The 22,599-nt window shown below is 41.4% G+C and overlaps 1 protein-coding gene across 4 annotated transcripts in view; it reads right to left on the bottom strand.

Moving 5' to 3' along the window:
* The window catches only part of ikbkg (inhibitor of nuclear factor kappa B kinase regulatory subunit gamma), a 55,782-nt gene that overhangs the window by 12,002 nt on the left and 21,181 nt on the right, over nt 1–22,599 (bottom strand). For 3 of the 4 annotated variants that reach the window (XM_061903076.1, XM_061903080.1, XM_061903079.1), the window contains exons 4-11: nt 19,192–19,266; nt 13,298–13,453; nt 13,157–13,218; nt 12,928–12,975; nt 9,502–9,699; nt 9,271–9,423; nt 6,241–6,313; nt 6,039–6,170 (exon numbers count right to left, since the gene is read on the bottom strand). In XM_061903076.1, the coding sequence (XP_061759060.1) occupies nt 6,039–6,170; nt 6,241–6,313; nt 9,271–9,423; nt 9,502–9,699; nt 12,928–12,975; nt 13,157–13,218; nt 13,298–13,453; nt 19,192–19,266 (897 nt within the window). The remainder of the gene's footprint in view (nt 1–6,038; nt 6,171–6,240; nt 6,314–9,270; nt 9,424–9,501; nt 9,700–12,927; nt 12,976–13,156; nt 13,219–13,297; nt 13,454–19,191; nt 19,267–22,599) is intronic. The other variant, XM_061903078.1, reaches the window with a different exon arrangement.

The following is a 22,599-nucleotide window of genomic DNA, read 5'->3' as shown; positions in this document are numbered from 1 at the left end:
GATAAAACATTGTCCTTTAAAATTATAAAAGTAAAAAAAAATAAAAAAATCTACTACTCTGCTAGCATGTCAGCAGACTGGGATAGATCCTGCTGAAATCCTATGTATTGAATGAATACAGAATCGTTTTGAATTGGAAAAATATCGTTTTTGAATCGAGAATCGAATCAAATCGAAAAAAATCGATATATTATCGAATCGTGGGACACCCAAAGATACACAGCCCTAGTAAACACAGTAACACATTTTTTATCAAGCCTATATATATATATATATATATATATATATATATATATATATATATATATATATATATATATATATATATATATATATATATATATATATATATATATATATATATATACACACACACACACACACACAAAGCCTGCTCAGTGGCTTTGGGGTTGAGTGTTCATCCTGAGAACGGCAGGTTGTGCGTTCAAACCGAGTCATACCAAAGACTGTAAAAATGGGACCCATTACCTCCCTGCTTAGCACTCAGCAACAAGGGCTGGAGTTGGGGGTTAAATCACCAAAAATAATTCCCGGACACAGCCACCGCTGCTGCCCACTGCTATCCTCAGCTTCCGGGGGGTGAACAAGGGGATGGGTCAAATACAGAGGACTAATTTCACCACACCTAGTGTGTGTGCGTGTGAGGACCATTGGTACTTTAACTTTATTTTTCACAAAATAAAGTGACTAGTGCACGATAATTAAACAAAAACCAAAACTACTATTGGCTCCCATTTGGGTTTTCCTGCTCAGAGACGTATTTCCTAACTTTGTAAACAATAACATGAACCACCCAAAAAATATTTTGTAATAAGAACCAGAAAATATTGATCAAATCACTTTACTGTCGTTTATGAACAGATACTACACTAGGTATTGAGATTTAGCAGTTAGCTGTTTGTAACTTTTTTACGAACAGAATTTCCAGGCGCAGTCAGGGCGTTGAGGGGATCTGGTTTGGTGGCTGGTGACTTCATCTGGCCAGGACCTTCAACTCTCATTGGATCGGTTCGCAGCTGGGTGTGAAGCGACTGGCATGAGAATCAGCCCCTCCAAGTCCGAGTCCATGGTTCTCGCCTGGTGAAGGGTGAAGTGCTGTTTCCGGGTTGGGGGACAAGATCCTTCCCCAAATGGAGGAGTTTAAGTTCCTCAGAGTCTCGTTCACGAGTCTGGAAAGAGTGTATTGTGCGACCAACAGGCGGATTGGTGTGGCGTCGTTCCATCGTGGTGAAGAAGGGTGTCCTGGGCATGATATTAAAGTGCATCCGGCAGTGGAGGCTCCTCTATGGGGTCTTGGGGCACTAGGAGGTTAACCCCTTCACTATTGTTACCCCATGTGGCCCTTGGCAAAGGCCTGGTATCTGACTGCCCCCTAGCCAGGGATACGGTGAAGACCTCAATGGGGGAGCAGGCGGAAGACAGTAGATTCTAAGAACTACCACAACAGCTGCGATGGAGGGAGAAGGCTGCAGCAGAAAAGGGTCTCCAGTTGTCTTGGACTCACTGCCACTGGACCCTGACCCGATTCTGTCAAGGATCGTGTGGTGACTGTGCACCAGTCTCCCTACGTTAAACTAAGTCACGCACAGGCATCTTCCATAAAGGGATACACCCATTTAAAGGATCGTCACACTCGTTCGAGTGACCGCCGATGATGATGATGAAGGAGGAGCTGAGCAGAAAGGCAAAGCTCTCAATTTACCGGTCGATCTACCTTCCTAACCTCACCTATGGTCACCAGCTTTGGTTTATGACCAAAAGGACAAGATAACAGTTATAGGCGGTCGAAATTAGTTTCTTCCAGTCGAGTGGCGGGTTTTTTCCCTTAGAGATAGGGTGAGAGAGTCTGTCATTCGGGAGGAGCTCTTAGTAAAGTCATTGCTATTGTCCCCTTTGGAAGACAGTAAAGATATTAAAAATATATTATGATGTGGTCAGCTGTTTGCTCCTCTGCGCCAAACCATGTCCACACAAACACAGATACTTAATAAATACATACAGTTGTGATCAAAATTATTCAACCCCCACACAATTTTGGTGTTTTAGCAAGTTGGACATTTAATCCATATTTTGTTGATAGTCATATCAAATAAAGATGCATTAAATAGACAAATGTAACTTAAATTACAACATTATATTTTGTAAAATACCAAACAGTGTCATTTCTCTTAATATCTCATTGACAAAATTATTCAACCCCTTGAAGATCATAACTCTTATTGACAAAATTATTCAACCCCTTGAAGATCATAACTCTTAAGAACAGAATTTGAATAAGGTCTTTTCAATCAGGTGTTGAAAACACCTGTAGATGTGATTAGAACCATAACGAGCAACAATTAAACTGATTGAAAAAGACCGTGACGCTCAGCTTCTTGTAGATGGTCAATGGTGTATTTGCAACGTGGTGAAGTCCAGGGAGTGGTCAAAGAAGTCAAGAGAGGAGGTGATTTCTCTTCATAAGAAAGGATATGGATATAAGAAAATAGCAAAGACATTACACCTTCAAAGAGACAGAGTTGGGAGCATAATTTGCAAGTTTAAAGCTAAAGGCACAGTGGAAACACTACCTGAGCGTGGTAGAAAGAGGATGCTGTGTGCAACTGCTGTCCGGTATTTGAAGTGGAAAGTGGTGAAAAACCCCCGGGTAACAGCTGAGGAACTACAACAGGACATTGCAGAGGGGGGAACGCAGGTTTCGTCACAGACAATAAGGCGCGCACTACGAGATGAAGGCCTTCATGCCAGAACTCCCAGGCGCACCCCACTTCTGACTACCAGGCACAAGAAAAATAAACTCCAGTATGCCAAAAATCATCTGGACAAACCCCAAAGGTTTTGAGAAAATGTTCTATAGAGTGATGAGACAAAACTGGAACTCTTTGGGCCTATGAATCAACATTATGTCTGGAGGAGAAAAAAATAAGCTTACAAAGAAAAGAACACCTTCCCTACTGTTAAGCATGGTGGGGGGGTCAATCATGCTCTGGGCCTGTTTCTCTTTTAGGGGGTTGAATAATTTTGTCAATGAGATATTAAGAAAAATGTCCTTTTTTGGTATTTTGTAAAATACAGTGTTACAATTTAAGTTGCATTTGTCTATTTGACACATCTTTATTTGATATGACTATAAACAAAATACAGAATAAATGTCCAAATTGCTAAAACACAAAAATTGTGTGGGGGTTGAATAATTTTGATCACAACTGTACTTATCTCTGTGTTTAGGCCTCTTGTCCGCACACAGACGCATACTTTTGTCTTTCAAAACGCAGACTTTTATAAACGCTGGCCAAAGTGTAGAGTTCTAAAATCATCCGCTTACCGTATGCGTGTACACGGCACAAACAGAGACTTGTGATGAAGTCACGGTTGTGTGCTGTCAGTTCCAAAGCTCAACAACACTGCCTTGCTGCCTTTAAACATACTGTATGTTGTAATGTAAATATGCTGCTATTTTCACTTTACATTGATTAAAAAGACACATCAAAATAGGCTTTACGACACTCCCGACGGTGCTAATGACAGTCAGCTGTTTTAGATACAATCGCTGTCGAACCTCCACCTTTGACGAGAAAGACTTTTTGTTCTGTGTCATTAGAAAGGTGCAACATCATATTATTTTTTTAGTCCTTATTTAACAACAAATCATGAAGTCAACTTACGTGTCTTTCTTCCATTATTGTAAATGGACGTAGATGCAGGACCATGCATGTGCGTAAAAAGCGACCAAGCAACTAAAAAAAACAATGCAGTGTCCTCCTTGTAGTGTCTACTAATGTTAAAGACAATATACACTTCATTGCACATGTACTATATCACTGTATCGATGATTAAATGCTTTATAATTCCACAAGAGTTTTGATGTGCATGTGGCGCATGCACATCAGTGCACTTTATATCGGCACTCAAACATGCAAAATGGTTTCCTTGGCTCGTTAGTGCATGCTGATTTTAGAAATAATGGACACTGCCCATGTAATACTTCACCATGTTGCCAAAAATGTTATAATTCTATCAGTGATGGGTTTCAGCAGCATAGGCGTGCATGTGCGCTTTTAATAAAGGAAAAAAGAGACAATAATGTTCCGGGGCTCTGTGTAAGTGCAGTGTGGTTTTAAAAATGGTGTACATGTCATTGTGTACATCTAGTACAGTGGTTCTCAAATGGGGGTATGCGTAAACCTGTGGGGGTACTTGAAGCTATGCCAAGGGGTACGTGAGATTTTTTGAAAATATTCTAAAAATAGCAACATTTCAAAAATCCTTTATAAATATATTTATTGAATATACTTCAACAAAATATGAATGTAAGTTCATAAACTGTGCAAAGAAATGCAACAATGCAATATTCAGGGTTGACAGCTAGATTTTTTGTGGACATGTTCCATAAATATTGATGTTAAAGATGTCTTGTTTTGTGAAGAAATGCTTAGAAATAAGTTCACGAATCCAGATGGATCTCTATTACAAGTTGATGATTACTTCTATGTGTAGAAATCTTTATTTATAATTGAATCACTTGTTTATTTTTCAACAAGTTTTTAGTGATTTTTACACCTTTTTTTCCAAATAGTTCAAGAAAGACCACTACAAATGAGCAATATTTTGCACTGTTATACAATTTGATAAATAAGAAACTGATGACATAGTGCTGTATTTTACTTCTTCATCTCTTTTTTTCAACCATAAATGCTTTGCTCTGATTAGGGGGTACTTTAATTAAAAAAATGTTCACAAGGGGTGCATCACTGAAAAAAGGTTGAGAACCACTGGACTAGTATATCAAAATAAAAATAAAGGAGGTGTGATGCCACTAAATCAGCTGTGGCGGCTTTTTTCAGGCTTCTGATTGGAGAAAATGTGCATGACAGCTCTCCCGTCCAAAGGCAAAACCTAGTAACTCGCTTCTGGCTGATTTTGAGAAAACAAAGGAAAACCAATCTATCTTGATGCTGTCTTACAAAGATCTACAAAGACATCAAACATATAGATGTTTTCTTGAGCTTTCATTTTCTTGCCGATTGAGCCATGTATTGAATCTGCTCTCATGAACGTGTGTGCCCTTTCTCCAGATATTTTATCACAATCTCGGGTGGGCCCCATTCTGCGTTTGCACATTGGGCAAGAGCCGTGTACAGCATCCAGTTTTTATTTTGACCTCCACAGTTATCTGCCCAAAAGAGTATGCAAGGGGAAAAATCAAGAACAATACATTTAATGAAGGTGCTTGCAACGTCCTGGGCCGATCTTCCAAGTATCCCCTCCTGCCATAATATCACATAATCAGGTTGACCGTCGGCCCCCATTCGTGCAAATGTCTCATTAAAGACAATAAGGCCACTGACAAAGAAGCTCCGATTGGTCCCTTGAGATACTAGGTTTTTCTGTTGTATCTACGCGGTTATGTGGTAGTTGCTAGGTCCTGCCATGCGCGTAACAGCTTACTTACGGAACAAATTACAATATCGCATACACTAATGTAAAGCATATCACCTAGGAACTCCAAAATTATCATCAGCTGAGTTTTGACCAAAATTGAGTTACTGGGTTTTGCCTTTGGACGGGAGAGCTGGTGTATGCGTTTGTGTACAGACAGTTTTGAAACTACACTTCAATCAATCAATCAATCAATGTTTACTTATATAGCCGTAAATCACTAGTGTCTCAAAGGGCTGCACAAACCACTACGACATTCTCGGTAGGCCCACATAAGGGCAAGGAAAACTCACACCCAGTGGGACGTCGGTGACAATTCACTTGTCTGAATGGTGATGGTTTTAACCCCAAATATACGTTTTTGAAACCATCTGTGTTTGTGTGGACATGGCCTTAGAGAGAGCTGTAAGAGCAATAGCCCCTTTCTGCATCATGTGTGGTCGTGTGATCATTCAGCTGCGCAGATTGGTGCATTGTGAGCACTAATCAGAACAGAACATGCTTGGTTAATGACACAAACACTGACTACAGCAACTAGTTTGTTACAAAAACTATACATTTTCACCCAGAAACCCTACCTGCGCGGTGAGGACTGGAACGGTCTCCAGTGAGCCTTTTTGTTGCTCCGCCTCCTCTTTCAGTTTGTCAATCAGGTCCTGCTTCAGAGCCAGCGCTCTCTCTGCATCTTCCAGTCGGCTGTACAAATCCCCCTGAAACACGCACACGGGGATGAAGCCAATAGGGGTGAGGCTTCATGGTTTGCGGAACTCATTGTTTTACCTCGGTCTTCAGTTTAGAATCGTGGTCTTTAAAGAGACACGTGTAGGCGTGCTGAAGCTGGGTCAGTTTTTTTCTAAGAAATAAGAGGGGAGGTGGGACACCATTACAATTTAGAGCATTGAGTTGTTTGTGTCATCAAGTAAACATGGCAGACATGGCAACCGAAGCTACAGTAGACATGATTCAACACACAGGAAATATTGCTGTGAAAACTGCATGGTTGTGTACCATAGCATGATCATGAGGGATGCAAGATATTTTTTCTTTCTGCTTCTCAAGACCCTTTCCGGTAATCGATAAAGTTTTATTTGTTTTAATTTTAGATTTAACTCTAGTTCGTGCACACCTTTCTTTGCGGCAGCTTTTTTTTTTTTTTAGCATTGCAGGTGTTGATGTGTGGTGTTTTTTAAAGGTTTGCAGAACATTGTTGCAAATTTAATGCGCAATATGTATTATTTCTTATTTTCAGCTGTTCATTACATTTTACTTGAGCTACTTTGTGTAAAAATCTGCACTGCAACCACAATTTCCCCATTTTGGGGAATGGGTAATTGGTTGTAAAAAAAACAAAACACCATAAAGACTTTTTATTTTTCATCTTAATAGCTTGAGTTTCTTACAGGCTAACTAGGTGCATGTGAATTGGAGACCCCTGCTCTACAGTAAAGCTGTGACTTTTTGACGCTCTATGAATAAACATTATCTTGGTCGCCATGCTTTGCTTACATTCTAAAATGAAAACCTAAACGCTTCGAAATTTAGCATCCTCCATATGTCCAATCTGTCTGGGTAAAGTTTTAAAACCATCCGATGAAATATCTAGGTGGAACTGGTTACAGAACAACACCTGGAAGTGGCAAAAAATGTTTTAAAATGACCTTTTTGAATGTTTGGGGGTTAAAACTGTTCATAAAAGATGCAAAGTTAACTGAATCAGGCACACAGTTTATCCTTATTAATGGCAGTATGAGGCTTAAGGCTTAATTCCTCATTCCTGGTGCTGTTATTGCATTGTAAAAATCACTATTTGTCCCACGGACCATGGGCACATTTTTGATTTTGGACCTTGGAGTAAAACGTTTGGGCAACCCTGGCCTAGTCTTTCCTATTTTAAATAGCAAGTGAAAACAGTGAAGAAGTCCCACACGATCGATGCCAAGTTTGTTTGTTAGCTCAGAGTAAGTTTATGACAAGGAGCGTTTGAATTGCTCACCCTAATCCACAGTCCGGGTCGTCTTGCCCTATTGGAGCATTTTTGTTATATTTTTTAATGAAAAATATATTATTTCTATAATATATCTTTGGTGGCTGCTAAGGTTTGATGCGTTGAAGTGTGATGTTTCCCCCCCTCCTCACGAAATTGCAAATTTTGGGTGCAAATGTAGAGTGTAATATGTTGTATTTATTGCAAATTTTCTGTTTTTCATTACGTTTTACTTGTGTTACTGTACTGTATGTAAAAACCTGCACAGCAACCACACAATTTTGCCATTGCGGGATAAATAAAAGTATATCTTATCTTGAATAGCACACAAAGTCTTCCTCTGAAACGCAGAAGAAATGGCACATAAGCAAAGTCATGTTTGTAAAGTAAGCTCAGGGTAGGAGCGCTTGCTTTTCTAATTTTACTACATCTACAGAACAGTGCGTTTAATCTCACTTTATCGGAGCGTTTTGGTTATCAAGGCTATTTTTTTAATGTTTTCAATTAATTGGAATGACGTCATATTTTCTCATACTGGCCTGGTATTCATCATGCACCCTGAATGATAGTTTATTAAGCAGCAAGGTACTGCAAAAAGTATGCAAACAACAATTGATTTTGGGATAGACACACACCAAAAACACTTTTAAAAGAGGACAATATAAGTGAAAAAACATCAAATCAAAATCTTTGCTCAACATAGCAATAGTAGTAACAGTAATTTGGAAAATAATCTGTAAATACTAGGGGTGTAACGGTACGTGTATTTGTATCGAACCGTTTCGGTACGGGGGTTTCGGTTCGGAACGCGGGCGTACCGAACAAGTTCGGAAGCAGAAGTCTTCACAAGCTGCTCTGTTTTCTGCCTCTGTCTCTGCCTCATTGTCCCGCCCACACAACCATCTGATTGGTTACATACAAAGCCAATCAGCAGTGCGTATTCAGACTTCAGAGCGATGTAGTGAATGCTTTAGCGTCGAGCAGATATTCGTCTTGCAGGGGAGGAGCGGACTCTACCCAAATTATACTAAACACTTCCCAGTCACAACTATTACAAACATCACTATGAGCCCGTTGACCTTCTAGAAACTTAAACTGCAGCTCAGCTCGCTCACAGTATAGGCTTGAAATGAAGGCAAATTAGCTTTTAGCGTAACATTAGCTCACTTTTCTGTGTGTGTGTGTGAGTGTGTGTGTGCGTGCGTGCGTGTGTGTGTGTTAGGGGGAGCAAAGCCCTGTCTGTCTGTTATTTCATTGAACTCCATTGTGTTTAGGGATGAATAGTCTCTCCTATTGCAATTGTACTATTTTTCAGCTATAGGTACATGAATCATTAGTAATGTAGCAGCCTAGTTTTGAATAGCAGAGTCCCTGCTATCACATGTTGATAAAAATACAACATTTACATAATACAAGTCAACTACAGGATTTCCAAATGCTGTAATAAATTAAGCATAATGAGTTGACATTAAACAGTTTCAATGGAAACTGTTTAATGTTAAACTTTTTATATGTAGAAGAAAGGTTTTTTCATTTTATTTAATCAAAGCAACAACTTGAGGCAGTTTAATGTGGATTAACGTGGGTAGAATTATTATAGTGTTCCCAATGTTAAAAGGATAAAGCCATTGTTTACAAATTTGGTAAATAAATAACCAAAAAATTAATATTTTGTTGATTTCTTACTGTACCGAAAATGAACCGAACCGTGACCTCTAAACCGAGGTACGTACCGAACCGAAATTTTTGTGTACCGTTACACCCCTAGTAAATACTAATAGTTCCTGGATGTTTTAATGGTGAAGATAGAGTGTGTGTGGCCCTACTTTTCCTCAGTGACAACATGTCTCTCTGCCTTCAGGGCTTGCTCCAAGCTCTGAATCTGCAACAGAAGCTTGTCCATGTTCACGTGATGCTGACTGCGCTGCTGCTCCAGTTCTTGCTCTGCCACCTGCAGGGCTTTCACCTTACTACACAGTCTGCGCAAAAGCACACGACAGTGACATGTATGCACATGAAGGCTCATCTTTAAAGAATTATAAGTAACGGTTACATACTTTTCCTCCAGCATTTTGCGTTCATGCTCGCTTTTGTCCAGGCAGTTCTGCCTCTCCTTCAATTCTGCTAAGAGAGACGTCGCCTGAGCTTTGAGAGCCTCACAGTCTTTGTCTTTTTGCTTAAGAAGAGCCTCAGTTCTGTCACGCTGAGCAGAACTCTTAAGCAGGTCATCAAGCTTCTCCTCCAGCTCACGATACCTATTAAAGGCAGACTCCTGATTAGCTTCAGTTTTTGTCCAGATAAACATCAAATTTGATTAAGTTATATCAAGATTTATAAAACTAATAAAATGAGGAAAGATGTGAAGAACGTAAAACATTATATTGAGGGGGAATGTAGTGTTTAAAATACTGATACCTCAGGATATTAGTACCCCAGCTTAGAAAGGTTTTGGGATACCAGCTCTCTCTCGACTAATCGTTATGTTTTAGTTTGCAGACATTGAAGTTACGAGACTCCCCACCACTTGTTGGTGTAGTCAATTTCACAGTGGACCCCGTAAGGTCCGAACAACACATCCGGTCTTACTTGCTAGCATTACCTTATAGCTTGAGATGGACAGAACTTTGTTTTTCAAACTATGGTAAAAAAAAAAAAAAAAAAGAGTGTTAAAGACAGTGCTGGGAAGAAAAAATGGATGATATACATTGTATTAAAGAAAGAAATCATAAAAAATACGACAGAAGTGCTAGCTAATTTGGCGAAGCAGTCAGAGCGTAGCACTGCTAATCTGCACCATACTGAAGTGAAGTGAATTATATTTATATAGCGCTTTTCTCTAGTGAATCAAAGCGCTTTACATGGTGAAACCCAATATCTAAGTTACATTTAAACCAGTGTGGGTGGCACTGGGAGCAGGTGGGTAAAGTGTCTTGCCCAAGGACACAACGGCAATGACTAGGATGGCGGAAGCGGGAATCAAACCTGCAACCCTCAAGTTGCTGGCACGGCCGCTCTACCAACCGAGCTATGCCGCCTCATAGGAGTGAGTCCATAACGGTAGCCAAGGACGTTAAAATAATAAAGAACTTTTAGATAATAATAATTTTATTTAAAAAAAAACAATACAATACAAGGTAAACATGCACAGTACTTTTATGAAGTAATGTAATATCAATGAATATCATTTACCCTGGACAGTGAACGGCTCTCCAGGGTAAATGTCATCATACACACCATCAGCAGCTTCTCCATGTTTTCATGAGTACATGTTCACCGTTTTGATATTATTTTGACATTCTAACCGCGTCACCAAGTTAGCTAGTTACACGCTCAGTCATATTTTTTGATGATCTCTTTCTTTAATTCAGTGAATGGCATCATAATAATGATTTAGATTTATTTAGCGCATTTCTATACTTTACAGACTCAAAGGCTTTACAGTGAGGACTGAGAACCCATAAATAATTCGCTACACATCCACACATGGTGCTGGTAAGCCACATTTATAACCACAGCTGCCTTGGGGTAGATTGACGGAAAAGTGGGGGCTCAGTAGCGCCCGGGGCCTCTCCGACCACCACCAAACATTCATTCCCATTCATACCGATGTGTGAGTGGCACTGGGAGGAAGTTGGGTGAAGTGTCTTGCCCAAGCACACAACGGGAGTATTTAGAATGGGGTACGCTTGATTCGTAACGGGAACCCTCACGTTTCTGGACGGCTGCGCTATCACTATCCACTTCTTCTCAGCACTGTCCACTTACTTTCTTCCTTCCGATGTTTGAAAAAAACGCTCTAGCTATAAGCAAATGCTAGCTACTAAGACCGCATGTTTTGGTCAGAACTTCACTTTACAGGGTTCACTGTAGTGCTAAGGGGTATGGCTGAAAACTGTATCCCGCTATAAGTGTTTCAAATTGGTCAATATTGATAATTATTGATATCTTTAATGACCTATGGAAAATAAGGACCACGAGAAAAATATTTAAATTGTAAATATTTTTACTTCAATTGTAGCCTTCCTTTAGCTATCAAGGCAGAAAGGAAAGGAAATGTCAGCACAACCACCGAAAACAATCAATTTGAACAGCAATCTAAAATAATGAACAATTAACAATACGCTCTTAAAATAAAGGTGCAAAAATAAGGAATATGTAAGAAATGCTTAATGAAGTTTAAGAAAATAGTGAAAAGTGTGAAAATGTAAACATGGAAAAACCTGAGAAATATTTTCTGCAGGTTTAGTGAGGGTGAGCATGGCAAAGGTGGTGTCGTAATAGTGGTCTTCGGATCATTTATAGACCACATTGGTCTGACTACGGTCATTCCCATTCATACCGCAGTGTGAGTGGCACTGGGAAGAAATTGGGTGAAGTGTCTTGCCCAAAGACACAACGGGAGTATTTAGGAAGGGGTGCGCTTGATTCGTAACGGGAACCCTCACGTTTCTGGACGGCCGCGCTACCACTATTCACTTCTTCTCAGCACTGTCCACTTAATTTCTTCCATCCCATGTTTGAAAAAAATGCTCTAGCTATAAGCAAATGCTAGCTACTAAGACCGCATGTTTTGGTCAGAACTTCACTTTACAGGGTTCACTGTAGTGCTAAGGGGTATGGCTGAAAACGGTATCCCGCTATAAGTGTTTCAAATTGATCAATATTAATAATTATTGATATTTTAAATGACCTATGGAAAATAAGGACCACGAGAAAAATATTTAAAATGTAAATATTTTTACTTCAATTGTAGCCTTCCTTTAGCTATCAAGGCAGAAAGGAAAGGAAATGTCAGCACAACCACCGAAAACAATCAATTTAAACAGCATTCTAAAATATTGAACACTTAACAATACGCTCTTAAAATAAAGGTGCAAAAATAAGGAATATGTAAGAAATGCTTAATGAAGTTTAAGAAAATTGTGAAAAGTGTGAAAATGTAAACATGGAGAAACCTGAGAAATATTTTCTGCAGGTTTAGTGAGGGGGAGCATGGCTAAGGTGGTGTCGTAATAGTGGTCTTCGGATCATTTATAGACCACATTGGTCTGACTACAGTCCCTTTGAAAGAATCCGAAAAACTGCCATACCCGAGATGACTTTTGTCGTTTTAGCCACAATTTTTTTGGCAACCTAAAGCATAACAATTAGCCGAGACATCTCGTATCCTGAAAAACTTGTAAGCTGCGGTGCCACAGTCTATCTATCGTACCAATTTGAAAGGGGTTAAAAAAACATTTTTTGTAAATGTTGACATTTTGGAGGTGTAAGAATACCACAGGACTACAACAAAGGCTTCTGTATTCGTGCAACAACTTAACACCATTTGTTTTTCACAACTCCCCCATACTGGCACAAGCTGTTGAAGAAGGCAAGTCGTGCCAAACAGCCACGGCACTGAACACAGAGGACAGTCGTGAGTGGACATGCACAATGAGAGAGAGAGAGAGAGAGAGAAAAGCCACACAGAGCTGTGGGCTCACCTGCCCTGTGTGGCCTGAAGCTGCTCTGTGAGTTTAGCCAGGCTAGAGCTGGGGAAAGGAACAGGAACAGGGAGGAAGGGAGTAGGAGGCAGATACAAAATGAGGCTTTGATTAGGAAAGCCCAAAGATAACAGTTAATTGCATCTATAGCTGACACACTGAAAATGTAGTCGTGTTACGAATCAAACAATGCAAGAAGCAGGTCTTGAGAGGGGAAAGCGTGTCATACCAGTCAGACGAGTGCCGGGCCTCGGAGCGATGTTGACCAGCCTCCTCCGTAGCATTGCTTGCCTATTAAAAGATGAAAAAAAGTCAGCCCTTTGGGTCACGCGGCGCATTCACAACAAACGCTTTGGGCCATGCCAGCTACCTGCGCCTGGGCCAGTTTGGCCCATAGCTGGTCAATGCAGCGGCGCATTCGCTCTCGGACTTTCTCGCCCTCGTCCCTCTCCCTCTCTAGCTCCTCTTTCTTCTTTTGAAGCTCTTCAATGCCTTCTTCCAGCTTTTCTTTGTGGTTGTTCAGTGTCTGCAGGAAGTTGTTTCCACAATCAGTGGGCTTCGGAGCGAGGTGTGCAATGTCACTATGTAAGGCGTTATTATTATGGCCGCAAATCATCCAAATGCTCATGATGGGTTAGTGCAGGGGTGTCAAACTCAAATACAGAGTGGGCCAAAATTTCAAACTGAAAGAAGCCCCGGGCCGAGGTTGAACAAATTAATCCTTTAATAGGGACCAAAACAAGTTTTGCATTGAATATTGACCAAGCAAGGCTTATATAACTTTATAGTGGCATGCAAAATCGAGTTTTAAATAATCCATCCATCCATTTTCTACCGCTTATTCCCTTTCGGGGTCGCGGGGGGCGCTGGCGCCTATCTCAGCTACAATCGGGCGGAAGGCGGGGTACACCCTGGACAAGTCGCCACCTCATCGCAGGGCCAACACAGATAGACAGACAACATTCACACTCACATTCACACACTAGGGCCAATTTAGTGTTGCCAATCAACCTATCCCCAGGTGCATGTCTTTGGAGGTGGGAGGAAGCCGGAGTACCCGGAGGGAACCCACGCATTCACGGGGAGAACATGCAAACTCCACACAGAAAGATCCCCAGCCTGGATTTGAACCCTAATAATTAAAAAATAGTAATGGCATATCAAATAAAATAAAAATACAAATTGAATGCCGCTTTTCGGCGGCGGGTTTGAGTTGGGTCGGGGTTTGGTGGTGGCAGGGGTGTATATTGTAGCGTCCCGGAAGATTTAGTGATGCTAGGGATTCTGGGTATTTATTCGGTTGTGTTTATGTTGTGTTACGGTGCGGATGTTCTCCCGAAATGTGTTTGTCATTCTTGTTTGCTGTGGGTTCACAGTGTGGCGTATATTTGTAACAGTGTTAAAGTTGTTTATACGGCCACCCTCAGTGTGACCTGTATGGCTGTTGACCAAGTACGCATTGCATACACTTGTGTGTGTGTATGAGCCGCATATATTATGTGAGTGGGCCGGTACGCTGTTTGTATGGAGGAAAAGCGGACGTGGTGACATGTAAAGAACGCCAAAGGCAGTGCTTTTACGGCCCTCCCCCAATATTATTGTCCGGGTGGAAATCGGGAGAAATTCGGGAGGGCACTGAACTTTGGGAGTCTCCCGGAAAATTGGGAGGGTTGACGAGTATGAGTATTAGCTCTAATGTTAATTTGATATTGCCTCAAGGGCCAAATGAAATTACACGGCGGGCCAGATTTGGCCCGCGGGCCAGAGTTTGACACCCATGGGTTAGTGCAGGAGTAGGGAACCTATGGCTCTAGAGCCAGATGTGGCTCTTTTGATGACTGCATCTGGCTCTCAGATAAATCTTAGCTGACATTGCTTAACATGATAAGTAATTAATAATTCCACTGGTAATCACAGTGTTAAAAATAACGTTCAAATTATTCTCATGTTTTTTAATGCAACCATCCATTTTCTATCGCACCTGTTCAAAATGTCGCATTAATGGTAAGAAGTATAATATTTATTATTGATTAACTTTGGCATAACAATTACTTAAAAATGACGCATTTAGTTGTATTAAGTGCTAAAAAACATTTTATGGCTCTTACGAAAATACATTTTGAAATATTTGGCTTTCATGGCTCTCTCAGGCAAAAAGGTTCCCGACCCCTGGGTTAGTGGTACCGCTTGTGTTAGTTAGGATCTCAGGTAAGCGTGTGCTTATCCCGGCTGACTTTGGGCGAGAAGTGGGGGCAATGTTCCCCCTAAAATTTTAACTGTGTGAGCAAACCAAACACTCCTTGAGCATTCAGTGAAGCGCATGTGAGCGGCAGGAGACGTGCACACTGGCCATACCAGCAGCAAACCTGTCCTAAAGCTGACTAAATAACAACTTAAATGTTTAATTATCACAAACAAATGACAGCAGTCATTTCCATGTGATTATTTTCTAATGGTAGTGTTTTGGCCCACTTACAATGACAATAACAAAAAATATTGTTTTTCATGAACGGTGTACTAGTATTGTATGTCTGGGTGAGGGTCCTGCTTAAGAAATAATTTGTACCCCTCTCAGATATCGCATTTAGTTCCCATTAAAACATTCACAAGTTGCGCAATGAGATGTAAGCATGGGACCATGTGTAAATTCCTGTAAGTTTCTGTTTGTAAAACACAACTTTTTATTAGTATTTCCTTAATATAATAACATAATTTCACGATTAATAATCATAAATTACGATTTTTTTTTAATTACAGTAGAATAAGCACACATTTGATTGGTAAATCATAGTGTAACAACCTGCAATTACACAATTGTGCGTGGTGTTGGCATTGTCCGACTTTTTGTGTGGCTGTAAACGCATCACTGGCAAAGTGCCATATGTGCACGTGTTAGCGCAAGAGAGAGAGAGCGAGCGGCTGCTTTTGCAATGATAGATGACAATTTTTGCCAGATAGAAATGTTTTACCAATGTTTTTGGTCATTTGTTTATGGCCGACAAAAGTGACAGATGGAATTCATATCCTCCTTTTTATCAGTTTTTTTCCACTTGTCGTCAGTTATATTGAAAATTGTTATGCACTTATTTTTTAATTAGACTGTGCGTGGCATAGATTTGACATGCGCGGAGGACACGTGAGCAGTGAGCAAATGCACAGGCCCACACCTTAGAGCGGTGGTTCTCAAATGGGGGTACACGTACCCCTGGGGGTACTTGAAGGTAGGCCAAGGGGTACGTGAGATTTTTAAAAATATTCTAAAAATAGCAACAATTCAAAAATCCTTTATAAATATATCTATTGAATAATACTTCAACAAAATATGAATGTAAGTTCATATAGTGTGAAAAGAAATGCAACAATGCAATATTCAGTGTTGACAGCTAGATATTTTTGTGGACATGTTCCATATTGATGTTAAAGGTTTCTTTTTTTGTGAAGAAATGTTTAGAATTAAGTTGATGAATCCAGATGGATCTCTATTACAATCCCCAAAGAGGGCACTTTAAGTTGATGATTACTTCTATGTGCAGAAATCTTTATTTATAATTAAATTACTTGTTTATTTTAGTTATTTTTATATCTTTTTTTCCCAAATAGTTCAACAAAGACCACTACAAATTAGCAATATTTTGGACTGTTATACAATTTAATAAATCAAAAACTGATGACATAGTGCTGTATTTTACTTCTTTATCTCTTTTTTTCAACCAAAAATGCTTTGCTCTGATTAGGGGGTACTTGAATTAAAAAAATGTTCACAGGGGGTATATCACTGAAAAAAGGTTGAGAACCACTGCCTTAGAGGGATCGTCGGGCGGGGGTACGCCCCCTACATTGGTCGCAGGGCATATTCATATGGACTTCAATCAATCTAACATGCATATTTTAGGAATGTGAAAGAGGCTGAAGTACCTGAAGAAATACCTCACGAACGCACGGGAGGAACATGCAAACTCCACATTTCCATTGCCCCGACAAATGCGCAAAACCTAAATATTGCAATAAGAAACTGATAATTGGAAATACCCATATTTTAAAACATTTTTAGGCTCTCTCAAAGTTGTTTGTCAGACGTTTCGGTATTGAAGTATGTCGCAAAAGCATGACGGAAACACGTTGTTCGCATTTACAGGGCATCTAAACACCGAACCAGTGGGGCGTCGAGGCAAGACACCTCGGGCCGACGAGTCGTCTTGGTCTCGCTTCTAATCGGAATGAGGAGCCACCGGTCCATCTTGTAGGCCCCTTCTCGGCAAAGGAGGCTGACTTGCACGCTTGGAGAGACCCACATGCCCATACAATGTCGATGGGGCCTTTAAATCCACAATTCTCTCCCAAAATCCCTTATTGGTGGCCGCTGCCATACATGAGGACGTCGCCTTTGAGCGATAACTCGGTGGCTTTGTCTTCTATTGACATCACAGCAACAGCAGTGGCAGCATTTGTAATCCCAGCTCCAAAACCATGGAATCGCAAAGTGTTCACTTTCCTCAAACTCAGGGGTGGGCAAACTTACACCTACTCAGTGGCCTAGTGGTTAGAGTGTTCGACCTGAGATTGGTAGGTTGTGAGTTTAAACCCCGGCCGAGTCATACCAAAGACTATTAAAAAATGGGACCCATTGTCTCCCTGCTTGGCACTCAGCATCAAGGGTTGGAATTGGGGGTTAAGTCACCATAAATGATTCCCGGGCGCGGCACCGCTGCTGCCCACTGCTCCCCTCACCTCCCAGGAGGTGATCAAGGGGGTGGGTCAAATGCAGAGGACAAAATTCACCACACTTTGTGTGTATGTGAGACAATCACTGGTACTTTAACTTTAACTGAACTTTTTGGCGCAGGGCCCACAATGGCTTTTGAAATTTGAGAGTAGGCTTCTCAAACATGGACTATTTTAATCATAAATACATATATTTTCAGCAATATCATGTCAGAAGGTCAAAGAAACATACAAATTATATGAAAGGGTTAATACTTACATTCTCTTTTAGTGGGAGCGATGTTGTTGATCACCTCTTTTCGCCAGTGTGTCAAAGTCTAGCATCAGTTTTGTTGTGGCAATTCTCAATACAGATCTTTGCTCAATTCAGTTTTAATATTGAGCGGGCCGGATTAAAGGGAGGGCTTCACGGTGGCAGAGGGGTTAGTGCGTCTGCCTCACAATACGAAGGTCCTGCAGTCCTGGGTTCAAATCCAGGCTCGGGATCTTTCTGTGTGGAGTTTGCATGTTCTCCCCGTGAATGCGTGGGTTCCCTCCGGGTACTCCGGCTTCCTCCCACTTCCAAAGACATGCACCTGGGGATAGGTTGATTGGCAACACTAAATTGGCCCTAGTGTGTGAATGTGAGTGTGAATGTTGTCTATCTATCTGTGTTGGCCCTGCGATGAGAAGGCGACTTGTCCAGGGTGTACCCCGCCTTCCGCCCGATTGTAGCTGAGATAGGCGCCAGCGCCCCCCGCGACCCCGAAAGGGAATAAGCGGTAGAAAATGGATGGATGGATGGATTAAATGGACCAATGGGCTTGATGTGGCCCCCGGGCCGTAGTTTGCCTGCCCCTGCTCAAAGTGGAGTCTCGCGGGATGAGATGTTACGAGAATTACGGCTCATGACGCTAAACAAACATTAAAGTCGCAAATGTACTTTGTCGAAATGTTGGAAATATTGCTTTTATTTTGCGAAAAACTGCAATGGAAAAACAGTTAGAGACACCTACTCAGTGGCCTAGTGGTTAGAGTGTCCGCCCTGAGATTGGTAGGTTGTGAGTTCGAACCCCGGCCGAGTCATACCAAAGACTATACAAATGGGACCCATTACCTCCCTGCTTGGCACTCAGCATCAAGGGTTGGAATTGGGGGTTAAATTACCAGAAATTATTCCCGGGCGTGGCACCGCTGCTGCCCACTGCTCCCCTCACCTCCCAGGGGATGAACAAGGGAATGGGTCAAATGCAGAGGACAAAATTTCACCACACCTGGGGTGTGTATGACAATCATTGGTACTTTAACTTTAAGTTAACTTTAACTAAAAGAGTCAAACCTAGATCTTCGGACTGTGCGGCTTAAGTGCTGACCGCTAGGGCACCGTGCATGAATGACTGACAGTCATCTGGAAATATAAAATCCTGCCTATTCACCCCCTACCAGAGCAATACACATTTGCCTCGATCAAAACACGGACCCACTATCTCACTGGGAAATAATCAAATCCATCAGAACCAGCAGTAATGCCACTTGTGTCCATATTCGTAATTCAAATATTACCAAGCTGCGAGGCGGAGTTGTCTGTGTGTGCTGATCGGCCTCTTCTGCTCTCTTCTTGTCCCGCTGATCCAGGGTCTGCAAGTCAAGTGAGGAATTCAGTCAATTGCAGGGAACATATAGACACCACCACTTAGGGTCCTATTCTCCAATGTACTTCAAGGGGCTGTTTGCAACTTGCTCAAAGTTACATTTTTTAAAGCAGAAAATATATCAAAAAACCCATCAACTAGCTTATGTCCCCATTAGTGCTTTAACAGAACACATTTATTTTAAAACCGTCTATACTTTTCACAATCACACTTTACATAATAAAATGTTTTTCCGGACCCCAAAAAATTATTTGTGTTTACGATGTTTACACGTACACCACATACAAAAACAGTCTGGAGCAACACTTTGCAGTAAAGATAGAATAGACATTCAATTATTGCTAACACCAACTATCCACCCAAAGCTAATGCATGTGCATGTGTTACATACAGCCGTGGTCAAAAGTTTATGTACACTTGTAAAGAACATAATGTCATGGATGTCTTAAATTTCCAATAATTTCTACAACTCTTTATTTTTTTGTGATAGAGTGATTGGAGAACATACTTGTTGGTTACAAAAAACATTTATGAAGTTTGGTTCTTTTATGAATTTATTGTGGGTCTACTGAAAATGTGACCAAATATGCTGGGTCAAAAGTATACATACAGCTATGTTAATATTTGGTTACATGTTCATTGGCAAGTTTCACTGCAATAAGGCACTTTTGGTAGTCATCCACAAGCTTCTGGTTGAATTTTTGACCCCTCCTCTTCAGAAAATTGGTGCAGTTCAGCTAAATGTGTTGGTTTTCTGATTAGGACTTGTTTCTTCAGCATTGTCCACACGTTTAAGTCAGGACTTTCAGGAGGCCATTCTAAAACCTTAATTCTATCCTGATTTAGCCATTCCTTTACCACATAGTTGGGACACCCAACTGCGCCCAAGACCCAACCTCAGAGCTGATGATTTTAGGTTGTCCTAAAGAATTTGGAGGTAATCCTCCTTTTCATTGTCCCTATTTACTCTCTGTAAAGCACCAGTTACATTGGCAGCAAAACAGGCCCAGAGCATAATAGTATCACCACCATGCTTGACGGTAGGCATGAAGTTCCTGGGATTAAAGGCCTCACCTTTTCTCCTCCAAACATATTGCTGGGTATTGTGGCCAAACAGCTCAATTTTTGTTTCATCTGACATCACATGGATACAGATAAGACCTTTTGGAGGAAACTTATGTGGTGAAAAAGGAGGATTACCTCCAAATTCTTCAGGACAACATAAAATCATCAGCCCGGAGGTTGGGTCTTGGGCACGGTTGGGTGTTCCAACAGAACAATGACCTCAAACACACGTCAAAGGTGGTAAAGAAATGGCTATATCAGGATGGAATTAAAGTTTTGCAGTGGCCTCCCCAAAGTGCTAACTTAAACGTGTAGACCATGGGTGTCAAACTCTGGCCCGCGGGCCAAATTTGGCCCGCCATGTAATTCAATTTGGCCCTTGAGGCAATAATAAATTAACATTTGAGCTGGCCCGCCGGTATTATACAGTGGCGGTGCCACTGTATCACCGCATTCAACGCTAATTCTCATACTTGCCAACGCTCCCGATTTTTCCAGGAGAATCCCGAATTTCAGTGCCCCCACCGAAAATCTCCCGGGGCAACCATTCTCCCGAATTTCCACCCGGAAAACAATATTGGGGGCGTGCCTTAAAGGTACTGCTTTTAGCATCCTCTACAACCTGTCGTCACATCCGCTTTTCCTCTATACAAACAGCGTGCCGGCCCAGTCACGTAATATATGCGGCTTCTACACACACACACAAGTGAATGCAATGCATACTTGGTCAACGGCCATACAGGTCACACTGAGGGTGGCCGTATAAACAATTTTAACACTGTTACACCACACCGTGAACCCACACCAAACAAGAATGACAAACACATTTCGGGGGAACATCAGCACCGTAACACAACATAAACACAACAGAACAAATACCCAGAACCCCTTGCAGCGTTAGCTCTTCCGGGACGCTACAATATACACCCCCGCTACCAACAAAACTCGATTTTGCATGTCACTATAAAATTATATTAGCCTTGCTTGTTCAATATTCAGTGCAAAACTTGTTTGGGTCCCTATTAAAAGGTTAAGTTGTTCAACTTTGGCCCTCGGCTTTGTTCAGTTTAGAATTTTAGCCCACTCTGTTTTTGAGTTTGACACCCCTGGTGTTGACAATGGTGAAGAAACAAGTCCATGTTAGAGATAGGGTGAGAAGCTCTGCCATCCGGGAGGAAATCAAAGTAAAGCCGCTGCTCCTCCACATCGAGAGGAGCCAGATGAGGTGGTTCGGGCATCTGGTCAGGATGCCACCCGAACGCCTCCCGAGGGAGGTGTTTAGGGCACGTCCAACCGGTAGGAGGCCACGGGGAAGACCCAGGACACGTTGGGAAGACTATGTCTCCCGGCTGGCCTGGGAACGCCTCGGGATCCCTCGGGAAGAGCTAGACGAAGTGGCTGGGGAGAGGGAAGTCTGGGCTTCCCTGCTTAGGCTGCTGCCCCCGTGACCCGACCTCGGATAAGCGGAAGAAGATGGATGGATGGATGGACCCCTGGTGTTGACAATGCTGAAGAAACAAGTCCATGTCAGAACACCAGAAATTTAGCTGAACTGCACAAATTTTGTCAAGAGGAGTGGTCAGAAATTCAACCAGAAGCTTGCCAGAAGATTGTGGATGGCTACCAAAAGCGCCTTATTGCAGTGAAACTTGCCAATGGACATGTAACTAAATATTAACATTGCTGTCTGTATACTTTTGACTCAGCAGATTCGGTCACATTTTCAGTAGACCCATAATAAATTCATAAAAGAACCAAACTTAATGAATGTTTTTTGTGACCAACAAGTAGGTGCTCCAGCTCTGTTGGATCTTTTCGGTGGATTGTCTGGTTAAGGAAGAGATTGAATGCTGTAGTCTCCTTGTCCACAAACGGGGTATTGTTGGATTGCAAACTTATCGCTTCCATTATTAACTTGTTGTTCATTATTCCCTCTAAGTGGAAGTGTGTGTATGTGTGTGTGTACTTACATGTTGTGTGTTGTTTGCTGTGTGATGTTTCCTCCTTACATTTGATATCAAGTTGATTTTTGTGCGGTGCTGGTTGTTGCTTTAATTTGTCATAAGTTACTTCCTGCATTGAACCTGCTGTAGTTCTGACACTGCTATGATGACATACAACTAGACCAAACGTCTTGCTAACAGCATTGGAACATACATAAAATTAAAAATTAAGAGTGCTTGTTACGCCGATATTATGTAATGCTGTTTTTCAAAACACTGATTATAACTCATTTAGCAGCTAAACCAGGCAC

The sequence above is a fragment of the Nerophis ophidion genome, linkage group LG06 (assembly GCF_033978795.1).
Source record: "Nerophis ophidion isolate RoL-2023_Sa linkage group LG06, RoL_Noph_v1.0, whole genome shotgun sequence".
In the NCBI taxonomy this organism is placed as follows: Eukaryota; Metazoa; Chordata; class Actinopteri; order Syngnathiformes; family Syngnathidae; genus Nerophis; species Nerophis ophidion.
This window is presented reverse-complemented; position numbering and strand designations above follow the sequence as displayed.